The sequence below is a fragment of the Charadrius vociferus genome, unplaced genomic scaffold, assembly GCF_000708025.1.
Source record: "Charadrius vociferus isolate BGI_N301 unplaced genomic scaffold, ASM70802v2 scaffold323, whole genome shotgun sequence".
NCBI lineage: Eukaryota > Metazoa > Chordata > Aves > Charadriiformes > Charadriidae > Charadrius > Charadrius vociferus.
The window spans coordinates 1,499,638-1,512,548 of record NW_009647692.1 but is presented as its reverse complement, the minus strand read 5'-3'; the positions used below and the strand labels follow the sequence as shown (position 1 = coordinate 1,512,548).

At 47.6% G+C, this 12,911-nt stretch overlaps 1 protein-coding gene across 1 annotated transcript in view; it reads right to left on the bottom strand.

Annotated features, from left to right (window-relative positions):
- Window positions 1-3,909: 3,909 nt before the first annotated feature.
- The window catches only part of AKAP1 (A kinase (PRKA) anchor protein 1), a 12,449-nt gene continuing 3,447 nt past the window's right edge, over window positions 3,910-12,911 (bottom strand). The window contains exons 2-10 of the mRNA XM_009881452.1: window positions 12,559-12,692; window positions 10,998-11,124; window positions 10,306-10,436; window positions 7,937-8,114; window positions 7,093-7,243; window positions 6,413-6,480; window positions 4,857-4,930; window positions 4,147-4,212; window positions 3,910-3,999 (exon numbers count right to left, since the gene is read on the bottom strand). Coding sequence (XP_009879754.1) covers window positions 3,940-3,999; window positions 4,147-4,212; window positions 4,857-4,930; window positions 6,413-6,480; window positions 7,093-7,243; window positions 7,937-8,114; window positions 10,306-10,436; window positions 10,998-11,124; window positions 12,559-12,692 — 989 coding nt within the window. The 3' untranslated portion in view covers window positions 3,910-3,939. The remainder of the gene's footprint in view (window positions 4,000-4,146; window positions 4,213-4,856; window positions 4,931-6,412; window positions 6,481-7,092; window positions 7,244-7,936; window positions 8,115-10,305; window positions 10,437-10,997; window positions 11,125-12,558; window positions 12,693-12,911) is intronic.

Genomic DNA, 12,911 nt, shown 5'->3' with positions numbered 1-12,911 from the left:
TCGGAAAGGAAGATGCAAATACAACTCACTTGTTTCAACTTCCCCTGTTCCTTTTTTGGCCTGTGCCTTTTCCCCTGCTCTTTTCCAAGCAGTCCATATTCATCTCTTCGCATCTCAGCAAAGCCATTCACCCTTGTCCATAATGCTAAAAAAAAAAAAAAAAGTCCCCCATGTCCTTGGGGTACTACTGAAGCTATTAATGCATCTATACAGGTTGAGATTTATTTTAAAGAAAGAAGGATGCCTATTTGTTACTTGCCAACACCTCTTTATTTTTGTTAATCTCACCCTACAACGTTCTACTTACTACAGCTTAAAAAAATAGGCAGCTTACAACACAAATAAGGAACAGAGAATGATTCCATGAACAGCGAACAGTTCTATGAACAGGCTGCTTTTCCATATTGCAGAGACAGAGGAAAACACGGGAGGCAGAGCAGCCGCCGGGAGAGCTCCCCACACCAGCCGCCAGCGGTCACTGCAGGTCCCCGCCGGACACAGCCCTCAAAGCCGGGGAAAACACCGGCGTTGAGATGAGTTAAACTTTGTCAAGAACAATAAGTAACACATTCGTCCCCATGGGGGCAGACTAAGAAGTCCAGGGCTGCTTTAAGCTCCTAAGGAAAAAGCCCCACCACTTCCAAACTAACATGCTTTATTTCGAGCCTGATGACTGTGGACTGTATCTTGAAGCTCTCTGGGATGTGGGAGGAGAGCTGAGGGTGACCCGTTTGCTCCCAAAGCCTAGAACGCAGCATCAGCATTCCCTTGGGATGGTGCTACCACCTCGGGGCTGTCAGGCTGAATTATATTCTTCTTCTTCTGCTTTGGCATTTGGTAAGCAAAGCCTCCTGCTCCCGCATCCCTCAGAGATGACAACAGCCCCGTTTCACCTGTTCGGCAGGACTCCAGCACGGGGACCGGCTTCGGAGGAGAAAAAGCTTGTACACAATGAGTCAGAAAGCAGTGGTGTGAGGTGGAGAAGGGTTAAGGCAGTACCAAGCTGTGGAGGGACTGTCGCCTGCCCCCGCGGAGCTGTACCGTCTCTGGAAGCAGCCCACCGCAGCCCAGCCCCTTCCACCCTTTCCTTATTTTATACTCCCGTGTTCTGGCCAGGTCGCAGCTGGAGAACGCAGCAACGATTCTCTCCTCTTCCTCACACAACCACCCACGGTTTGCAGCTCTCTGCCCCAAGGTGAATCCAGCCCCAGGGCATAAAGCCTACCCGAGCAAAGAAAAAGCCCCAGAGACAAATTCAGAAGAAACACAAACAAACTCCTCTGGGCACCGCGCTCACCTGCAGGAGTGCAGGGCACTCTGTTTTCTCTTGGCCCTTCCTCTCCAGCCTGTCCACCATGCCAGACACCGCCAGGAGAGCACTATCAGGCACCGCCGTAAGGCCGAAACGCAAACCCTCCACAAGGGGTTGGCTCCTGCCCAACAGAACTGGTCTAATTAGGGGAGACCTCACCTGGCAGGGCAGGTACCCCACAAGGCACCGCTGCGCCGCTCATTACAGAGCTGAGGGACAGACAACCACCTTCACAGCTACACCACAGCTCCTTCCTCCCCTTGGCCAGAAACCCCGTCGAGGGAAGGAGGCATCCGGCAGGCGATTTGGAACAGGGAATTCCCACAGCCAGCCTGCAGCGGCGGCAGAGAGCTGCTGTGCGCGCACAGCTCTGCACGCCACGCGTCGTGCTCGGGATGCCAAGAGCGTGTTAACCACCCACTCTCCACCCGGGGAAAGCCATCCCTCAGCAGATACCGGAGGCTAGCAAGGATTGAGAAACCCTCTGAAATGAAACCCCCTTCCTGGGGCGAGAAGCACGAAGAAAGGGCATTGTCAAACTTTGCTAACTTCCAACCTCGCTACTCCCCCACCAAAAATCCCCGTGTTTGATTTTTCACCTACCACTTGCTTTAGCAGCGCTGAGTTGCAGTCTAGAGCACCTACAGGGCGTGTGTATATTCTGCAATGAACCTTAAGACTGATATCTGGAACCCGTCAACATTTTAAAGAGGGGATTTTATAGCCCGCACAACAGAAACAGACGCCCAAGTTTCACTTTAAACACTGAAGTGAGATAAAAGGGACGTCCCGAGTTAATTAATTCCACAAATATACAGCAGTTTCAACAGCCTTGAGTACCAGTGCTCAGACTACAGCTTTCCAGTAACTCTTCCAAAAAGAAACGCAGTTTTCAGCTGGAAGCAAAAGGAACCCCAGGAGATCTGCATCTGTTGAAAAGCCATCAGGATCTTCTCTTACCTGCTTACCCCACCGAGCTCCCTTCCCAACGCTACATCGCAAAAGGTCAGGAAATGAAGGCTCTTAGTCATCAGTTTAAGACAGCTTAAAATTCGAGCTTTAATTGAAATGGAAAGAAACATTCCAAGAGGATATATGTTTTATAGATTTAACTGAGTTACCAAATTTAGTTTTCATTGGATGTTATTGCAAACATGAACATTAAATCATAAGCGCCGAATAGGAGAGAACTCAAAAAAAGGATATAAACATACCATATCAGAAGGGATTGGACCAAATGCTTTTGTAGGCAACTATCCAAATGTGTGATGCACTGACATGTTAGCTCATAGGATGTAAGGACATCCTTGAATTCACCTGAAAAAACTTCTGAGGACTGACTACATCATTTTCCTGGCAAGTGCCTTCTCTGCCAGCAATAAATCCCAGCTCAATACATATCTAAAATGATATACATTAGAGGGCATCTGTTCAAGAGTATTAAGTCAGCTTAAATTACTTGAGCAAAATTTTAAATATGTGATAGAAATCTAAAAAGGAGCGAAAAAATAACTGAGAGAGAACACCACTGCAATATTAATGCCAAGTTGTTACTTTTTTTTTTTTTTAAACAGATCTGTACAGCAACATAGCAAAGAATGCAGTGATCACAATTCAAACCAGACAGCAATCTAAGGGAATGCTAATCCTGTATACAGCAGAGCTGAAACACTTCCGACATTCAGATGCTCCAAATATGTCAGCTACCCTAACGCACTCCAAACCAGTTCTACCTACATAGGACATTTTGGTGTGAAAAAGTTTCTGTAAAGTTCCCTTTGTTTCCAGTGATTTTCTTGTACAAAATATTACAATGTTTTTTTTTATATATATTTACATACTTGCACAGCTAGAAAAATATAAACTACAATTGGGCTTGGCAATCAGTTCTTTTCTTTAAATACATGACATTTCAGAGCAAAAATTGTAGTGGTAACATATCCTGCACTTCAAGCATCTGCACAGAGAAGCCTTCTTCCTTAAGCATATCGAGCCTAAAAACCATGACTGCAGTGAGACATGTGCCACAGCAAGTGCAACGAATGCAATTCATCTACCTCCTGGCATAAGGAAGACATAAGATGAACGTTGTTTGTGCAGGTTAGTGGCACAATATAGAAAACTCCATAACTGAACATTAAATTCCTTAATAACATTAATTAATTTCATAGGCAGCGCCTGTTAAAAAAAGGACAACTGATATAATTTTAGGAAAAGCAGACACTAAGTTCATAGGGCATTGCACATCTTGTACGAAAATGCAACCGCAGTTAATGTTTTGGGGGCATTTGCCCACTTCAGGCAAACCCCAAGGTTTCAAGGTTTGGTTTGTTTTTTTTTTCCCATTCAACTTTTGAGTAGAGGCCAGGGAGGATTTTTTGCTTTAAAGCTACAGTATCTGTCATTATGGCTTTTAACACCCCGCCTCTCACTGAGATGAGGTACGTGTTTCTAGTGAAATGGTAACAGTTGAGCAAAATGAGTTTCAATGGACCACAAAACTCCGCACACTGGCGTAAACAGGTCTTCTTCTGAGAGGTTGCCAAACCGAATTGTAACAGTGCAAAACAAGATTTATTCTTTTGTTTTTCTCTGCAGAAAGAGTTGTCGAGGCATCTAGGGCATTGCTAGTAGTCAAGCCACTGTGCAAATCCTCTTTCCACCAGAGTTCTGTTTATTGACAGGACCTAAAAGGAGGTAAAGAAAAAAAAAAAGTAGAAAGGTGAAAAAAACCCGCTAGTAACAAACATCAGCAAGTTCCTAATTACCAATAAAAAGTCTGCATTAACTCTAACAGCACTGAAAAAAAAAAATAGGTATATCAACATACACACCTCATCTCCCATCAAGTTCCAGAGCTGTATCAGTGGCAGACCCGTCGCGCTATCATAATTTGTGACCTGGAAACACAGAAAAACATTGGTGTGCAGCAATTCTGGTCCGAGCCACGGAGGAGGCAAGGCCAGCATCATTCACTGCCTAGCAGGTACTTCATACCTAAAGCTCCGTGTAGGCTAGAGGAATGGTGCCCACTGCCGCCAGGCAGCTGGGACACGCTGCTGGCAAGTTGCTCCAGTCACTCCAACCCATGCCCTTGCTGGAATCAGTGGTGCGTTTGAGCACCGCGTTACACCAAAGGAAGCTACGAGACTGAGCATCACAAATGCTGTCAGCTTCCCGTTCGTCCCAATTAACTTACGTGGATGGCTACAGCCACTATTCGAAGACCTTCGATAGAGGTAAGTGCCTCTTCACTGGGATCAGGGGCGCTCCGTAACCCGCCCTGAGGTGCCCTTCCCCCCTGCCCACACCAGTAACAAGAGGGAACACTCCACCCTTCCCGGCCCCGCAGCCCTGAGCGGTGCCGGTGCTACACAAGGAAGTTCTCGGCACCAAGATTTCCCAACAAGAACGCTGCCCAGCAGCTGGGCTTACAGGCTCTGCCTTCGGTTTTGATTTTAGCACCCACAGTACGCTACGGGCAGAGGGGAGAGCAGCAGCCGTCAGACCAGCAACGAGGTTTTTCCAGACAGTTCTCACGTACCTGCGCCACTAGGACTGCGCCTCTGGTCATCTCACTAACAGCGGCGTCAGCTTCAGATGAAAAGTGATCCTCATCTTTGGAAAGAAAAGAGCAGGAGAAAACAAATGAGATATTCACAGGCTTTAAAGGCCAGAAGGGACTGCTAAGCAAATCTCGTCTGACCTCCCACATAAGTTATGCCAGAGAATCCTCACCTACTGCTGCTGTAGGCATTTGCTGAAACTGGGCTATTAAGCTGGAGATGACACAAGTATGATGCCTGTTGCGCTGCTATGGGGAACGGATGAGGTGCTTTCTAAAGCCACTAGCTAAGGTAATGCCAACATAAGTGGCGGATGAATTAGGAGGCTTTAAAGACAGAAAAGTATACTTCTGCAGTACCTTTGAGCTGCTGTCAGTATTTTGATCCTTAAGAAACTAACCTCAGGACTTTACTGACCCCGCACAATGCGATAGCGTAACCGGGAACTCAAAAGCGTTTACACGACGGGCGGGCAGCACCTCGGCAGCACCAAGCGCTCTTCGCAAGCGCTGGCGGCTCAGCTCCCGCAGCCTGCGCTGCTTACGCGGGCACTGCTGCTGCTCTGCACTAACGCAGCAGAAAACCCTCCTGTCCCAGGCAATACAGTCCATGCTGTAGACAGGACATAAGGGTTTTTCATTTTGGAGGAAAGTTGCTTATTTCCTACCAAATCGCTGCAAAATAAAATTTCTCCTTCGTGCTCCCCACCCCGAGACCATCTCCAGCAGCAAGTGAACTCCTCCCAACCCCACCAATACTGAAGGAGCCGATTACCTCAAGGAACATGCAAAAGACTGACTTCTGCTAGAAGCAGCTTAAACCTTGCCATCCCCCTACAGCCTTGGCAGGCCCTGTGCCTCCTGCGCTCCTGCCAGCCACAAACCCCAGCGCTGAAACCCGGTCTGACCCCGACCTCCTACTGCTGCCCCTTCCGCACCCAGAAGGGCACCGGTACAGCATGTGTCTCTAACACCGCCAGGGAAGAGAGGAGGGGGGGGATCACCCCCCAGGGAAAGGGGGGGGGGGGGGGGATTGAAAAAAAAAAAAAAAAAAAATCAAACCAGAAAGTACTTCTAGGCAGTGACTGACATTCTTCCAGTGCTTGGAGGGTAGTCCTTTCAACACAGGACTATACACATCAGTCATTTCAGTAGGAAGATGTCAGGCATTTGTCTAGCAGACTGCAAACTAAGCGTGCATTTACAGCCATTCTATGACAGAAGGCAGCAGAGTAGTTACAGCTACTTCACCCATACCCTGCCAGTCCTGCCAGCTCGCTGTTTAGGAGAGTAATTCATTCTCTCCTCCATGCAGGAAAAAACCTGGACATTTATCTTCTTTCCCCTGGAGTCTGACAGGCTATGGTCATTCAGAAGAATAAACCACAATTTTTCCAGTCCTTGCTCTAGTCACATCAGCGGCTGCACTTGCAATAGGAGGGAGAAGGTTTAGACAGATCATTGCTTGTACACAGTTGGCACCCGTTTAACCCTGCAGGAGGAACGCCAGCGGTACGTCTCGAGAGCTCCATTACCTGGAAGTGGCACCACGTTGTCTAGTAAAACTTCTGCTCCTTGGAAAGGTAGTGATAAAAAATCAGACCTTAAAGAGAATCAATCAGAATAAGAACATAGCTTTAAGTTACTCCTGTATTCTTTAAGGTGACATTGATTAATCAATGCAGTTTAAAATTGATGACAATCAAAAAGAAAAAAAAAAAAAGAAGAGACTGTTCTCCCAGCAATCTAAGCAGCAGCAATAAATTGTCTGATTAGCACAGCAAGTTGGACTGGGCTCCAAGCAAAAAAACCACCCCCATAATGGGGGCCATACTGCTTTTCCCCCAGCTCTGGGGCACAATCAAGTATTTAATGGCCTTGCTCATCAGACACGGCTTTCCCCGCCCATGGGGCTGGGGCATACAGAGTCTGAATCTCATTCCTAGCTCATCAATTAACTACACAAAGGTACCATTTGACTCAGCTTCCACACTGAAGTGGCAAAAGTTGCTATTTCCTCTCACTTCCCCTTCAAAAAAGCCTTGCAAGAGCTTGCTGTGCTCCCAAGGAATCCACACCCACTGCTCAGACAAACCTTTCTACCATTTCCCACTTCAGCTGTGGAAAAACCTATAAGTAATTCAAACGATATGGATGCTGACGGTGAAAATTCAAGCCAGATATGGCCTCAGGCCATGGAAGAGGAGCTACAGACCTGATTTGTCTGAGCGTGTCAACCTTCACTTTGTCGTATCCTCCGTAGTCCACGTATCTGAGCTCCACTTCACTGGTCTCTTCAAAGTAGCTAATAACTTGAGCCCGTAACCATGCCCCATCCAGGCCTGGAGCCGCACAGATAATACCAACTGCAAAACGTAAGAGTACAGAGAAGAAAGGCTCAGTATAAGTGGATTTCCAGAAATCAGCACTTCAGGCATTAGTAGTGCTGCACAGTTATCTACTGAGAATCAACAGCATTTCTTACACTGCTTCCATCTTCTTTCAGCATCGCCCACAGCCCCATCAGACCGGGGCTGCAGCCGGGACACGGAGAGGTGTGTTTTACTCCCCAGTCTGTCCGCCACTACCGCGCTGTTCTACCCAGGTACCCGGCCCCCTTCCAGCCTTTGGTCACTAACAGCGGGTCTGTCTCCAAAAAGGAAAGTATGCGCTAATAATCCCTTTCCATGTGATGCACCCTCCACCTTACACCATGTGCAGACAGTGACACTATGAAGATTTGGGAGCAGTTCCACGCCTTGTCAGCAAAAATACACCAGATGCCAAGTTGATCAGAAATAACCCGAGACAGACTTTAATTCATTCTGAATTTCAACATGCTGCTAAGTGGCTGGGGAGGTACTCCAGGGGTGAGTGGAGTAAGGAAGAGTAGAGCAACATCTGTACCCTGGCAGCGGCTTAAAAAAAGCTAAAATAACAAGTGAACTATCACATTCCCACCCACTGGGAAGCTTCCCAAACCTAACTCAGGGGCATCAAGCGTTCACACGACCCTGGATTTCTCAGCTGAACAACTGGTGAGCCACCAAGTTACTTGCCTTCTACTGGAGTTGGCAGGGTTGGAATTTCAGGCTGAGAATAGCAGGCATACATCTGCTGGTCGAGGCTACGCAGGACGTGGAAAGTGGGGTGTGTGTGCTGCTGTAGAAACATGTGTCCTGCGTCGACTTGGTTCGCCACGACCACCTCTACAGTCACTCCATCTGGGAGGAACAGCTGTCATGTGGAGGAAAGAAATTCTCATTAGTGCTCATTGCAACACCAGCCTCCCTCCGTGTTCCACTAGCAGCTCCTGAGGCTCACAGCCATGGGTGGAAAAGCCCTGGCACTCCGGTATTTCACTTCCAAAGGCTGTTTGGACCAGGAGCTGAAAGCTACTCCCTGTTACTCCATGCTACTCTAAAGGAAATCAGACTTGGGGCAGGGCCCGTCTTGTACACAAAAGGACTGTTGGCGTAGAGCAGCTGTAACACCTACCCAAGAGATCAGTGAGCAGAGTCAGAAGTGACACAGGACAAGTCGTGCTGCACTATCAACACAGCGCAACCTGCAAGGATTCCCTGCCCGTGGGGGTGTTTAAACACCAAGGTGATCTTCACAAGGATTGTCCAAGATTTGTCACAGAGGCCTCATTTTCAAAGTAGTTTGCCCTGGCTGCTAGAGAGCCATTGTGTTGGGCAGCTTCCGAGCATCACTGTGCTCGGAATACATCTAACACACCTTTCATTTCCCAGCACAAATTCAATTCTTCAGAACAAAGCCTGTCTTCATATCCATGAAGACAGTTATGTGCACGGTGACCTTATAGATCCTAGATGCCCAGTGTGAGCAAAGAAGTGTTTTTAAGTATCCATATAGCAAGAGATGCACAAAAACTTTTCTGGGAAACACTGATGTGAAAACCCTCTTTAAGAGTTATTAAATACCATAAGGAAGTAAAACACTGAGAAGACCAGTTTTAGGATTTAGGGACAATACCAGTAATGGCAACGGGTCGGTGTGGCATTTCGACCTCACAGCAAGTGGCCCATAAGCAGAGGGGGCGGACAATCAACTCAGCTCAAGACTGAAGTGTTGGCCTTGGGACATCTGATTAAGGCATCAGGAGCACAAGTAGTGTTCTCCCCTATCCTTCCAGTTGCAGGGAAAGATAAGGAAAGAAAGAGGAGGAAAGAAACAGGATGACCCAGCAGATCGATACCTGGCTCTGAGCCTGGCATCACTGGTAGAATTTTGGGGGTTTTGATCATGGGTCAGTCTACGCGACACCAGGCCTGCTGGAGATAGATGGGGTATGCCTGCCTCAAAGCGGGAAAAGGATCTTTTTCAGTGAGACCTAAGTCCTGCACAGAGATTTAAACTAGATTTGAAGGGCGAAGAGATAAAGCCAGGCTTGCTGGAGATAAGCCTGTGGGTGGCATGCCAATGTTTAAGGGACAGTGTGCTAGTGAGGTCCTTTGGTCTGCTATATCAGTGGAGGAAGGGGATGGAGATCCACACAACAGCAAAGACACAAGGGTTATTGATGTGTTAGAAACCACAGAAGCGCCTGAGAACGGTCATGTAGGAATTAGGGCTTCTCACCCCAAAAAGGTGGCCAGCAGGACTAGGGAAGTGACAGTCCCCCTGTACTTGGCACTGGTGAAGCCACACTTCGAGTACTGTGTTCAGCTTTGGGCCCCTCAAGACAGGAAAGACATTGAGGTGCTGGAGTGTGTCCAGAGAAGGGCAATGGAGCTGGTGAAAGGTTTGGAGAACAAGTCTCACGAAGAGCGGCTGAGGGAACTGGGGGTGTTCAGCCTGGAGAAAAGGCGGCTGAGGGAGATGTTATCACTCTCTACAACTACCTGAAAGGAGCTTGGGGAGAGGTGGGGGTTGGTCTCTTCTGCCAAGTAACAAGTGATAGGATGAGAGACGAAAACAGCCTCGAGTCGCCCTAGGAAAGGTTTAGATTGGATAGTTGGAAAAAATTTTTTCACTGAAAGGGTTAACAAACTTTGGAACAGGCTGTCCAGGGAAGTGGTGGAGTCACCATACCTGGAGGTATTTAGAAGATGGGTAGATACAGCACTTAGGGACACAGTTTAGTGGTGGACTTGGCAGTGTTAGGTTAAGAGCTGGACTTGATGATCCTAAAGGTCCTTTCCACCCTAAATGGTTCCACGAACTTACATTTCTCAAGTCAGGCAGAACGAAAGGAGCAGTGTAAGAGCAGGTGGAGATGTCTGTCCTGTAAGCCAAACTCTGTTAGCTTATGTAAAGTCATTTACGTAACAGATAGCCACTCAGACTCAAACCAGCTTTGAAGGCCCCTGTGAGGCAGCCACAGGGCCACCGCACGCTGCCTTAGGGCCACCAGCCACAGCCTGCCACCCTGCACCAGCACAGCCAGCAAGCCGGGACTTACCCAGGCAGTCATAAGGAGGGAATGAAGCGTCAATGGTGTTGGTGGAGGTAGAGCGTAGATGTTGGTGAGACACAGCTCTTTGAACTTCTTGCCAATCAGGCTCAATACTTTTTCCACTTGATGCGTGGAGCCTGGAAGACAAAATCCCACAGTCTGTAGCGCAGATATGCTGAGGACACCCCCGCCCCATGAAGCAATACAGCTACCAGAAGCCTTCTGTGCTACATCAACAATTCAAGTTTTAATAGATTGGCCATCAACCTGATATCAGGCCAACACGAGCAACATGGACTACCAGGCCCCAGTTCCAACAGCTTTAGCCTCCAGTATGAACCCAATTCACTGGCAGATATTTTTCAGCCACAATTAATCTAACATCCATCACAGTCAAGAATGAATTTGCTAATACACATCCCATAGCTCCTCCTTCAAGCCTGAAGCGATCCTGCAAAAGGCGTCGGTTAATCTACAGTAGCCAAAGATGTTAAAATGCATTCTCCCCTCTAGAGCAGAGGGTTCACATGCCAAGGCACAGCGACTTGGCATACACCCCTACTGTAACAGCACCAGGCAGAAAAGCTTTGTAAAGCACTGGACTCACAAAGCCACTAAATCTGTTTAAATTCCTTGCCCATCTAATTAAGGCCCCCAAGCTACATATTAGACCATGAATAAAGAGACAGTCCACTTACCTTCAATGTGACAGACTTGGGAGTCATGGAAATAAGGTAGTGTTGAGACATAAATTTTGGCACCAGACGCTTGCCTCAAGAAGCTCATAAATCTTCCTTGTTTGCCGATCAAGCGGCCAACTAACTCCTTTACGAAAGGGACAAGAAAGCAACAGTCAGGAAGAGAAACGTAGATCAAACAGCAGTGTTCTTGGTGGCTTATTTCACCCATATTCCCAGTTCCTGTAGCGTAGGGCCAGGCAGGATAAATATAAGGTGATGCTGGACCAGCGCAGAGTTCAGCTGGTCCATGGTGAGTCAAGGTAGACAGAGATCAGTAAGCACAGCTTATTTTGATAGATCCATCTTCCTATCTTGTAGGACGACACAAAGACATGATGGGGCAAAACCAGGCCTGGTAAAGGCTACCGTCTTCCCACAGCCAAGTAAAGTCACATCATCTCCCAATCTCCCACACCTTTTTTTTTTTTTTTTTTAAAGCATGCTATGTGCATTTTTTCATTCAAGTATGAAACACTAGATTTTAGCCATTTTTAAACAAGCTGTTTAGATTAGAAAGGGAGTAGACAAATTCACAGGAGAGTAAAACAGGCTATCATCACGCCCGTTGGGCTACAGAGCCCCTGGCCAGCTGTGCAGGGCGATGAAGAGGTGTCTGTGCAAGCCCTGGCACTTCTACCCTTCCACTGGCACCCGCCACCACTTACTGCCAGAGAGCAGAGCAGAAGCGTTGGGCCCCAGTCAGTATGGGTAATCCTATACAATGCAAAGTTAACTACTTTAAGAAAAGTGACAGCCTGTCTTCACTAACCACCGGAACATGTTTTTCTGCTTCCTCAGCCTCTGTTTTACTGATCCATTAAAATGCACGTTACACATCGTCACTGGGCTCACAGCACCCCAGCACTCCAGGCAGAATGCTTATCCTGCCGGGAGCTGCTGCCTCGCATTACTGCCTGTCAGTATTTGGGTCTACTGAGAAGCAGAACGGCAAGAGCAATGCTATGCAGGACCGCCACTGGTGATTTTGCACATACAAAGCAGGGAAGAAGGTATGAACATCGTCCTAGAAAACACAATCTCTCTCTCAACCCAAAAGAAACCTCACTAAAGACAGAGACACAGCAGCTCCACAAATAGCTCAGATGAGCATCCAGCTTGTGAGGAAGGGTTTGGACAGGCAGTTGAAACGTAACCCTCCTACACAGTGGAAAGGAAAAAAAAAAAAAGAATTCATCACCTGCTCTTAGTAACTGTGTACCCTCAAAGCCTTCTGAATGCTTTCAAAGCATCAGACTAACAGATTGGGGTGAAAGATAACAGGGAATAGTGAGTCCAACAGCCAACGTTACCCTGGGCATAGCCCTGACATGCCTCTTGCTTACAGTTGTGTACTGGCTCTTCACTCCTGTTGAGTCCTAATGGGAGTTAAATGCTTAAATCCTCCTCGATTTGTTGTTGATCTCCCTGGGATGGCACTGAGCCAGTACCAGACCGGAAGAACCAGAAGATGGCTATGCAGGGCAGGGCAGGATGCGCGAGCAGGCCAGCAGCTGGTTACCTTTGGGACCTCTATTTCCCAGATAATGAAGTCGGACTTGCTGGATTCTCCTCCTAGCTTAGAGTTCTGGCGAGTCACTGTCTTCCTCAGGGCACAGCCACTGTCCACAAAATCCATGTTATTTACATCCGAACCTACAAGACATGCACACGTGTCAGCACTCAGACAACCCACACAATCCCACTACCAGACACAAGGCCATGAAAATACATCATTTCATAGATGGGTTACATTGAGCTCCTCCTTTGCATTCAGTTGGACGTTTCCGTGTCAGGTTCTCCAGCATTTCAGAAAGGGTAAAGTCCTGTCACACACAACCTACTGGAAGTTTGCCTTTATTCCTGGTGGAAAAA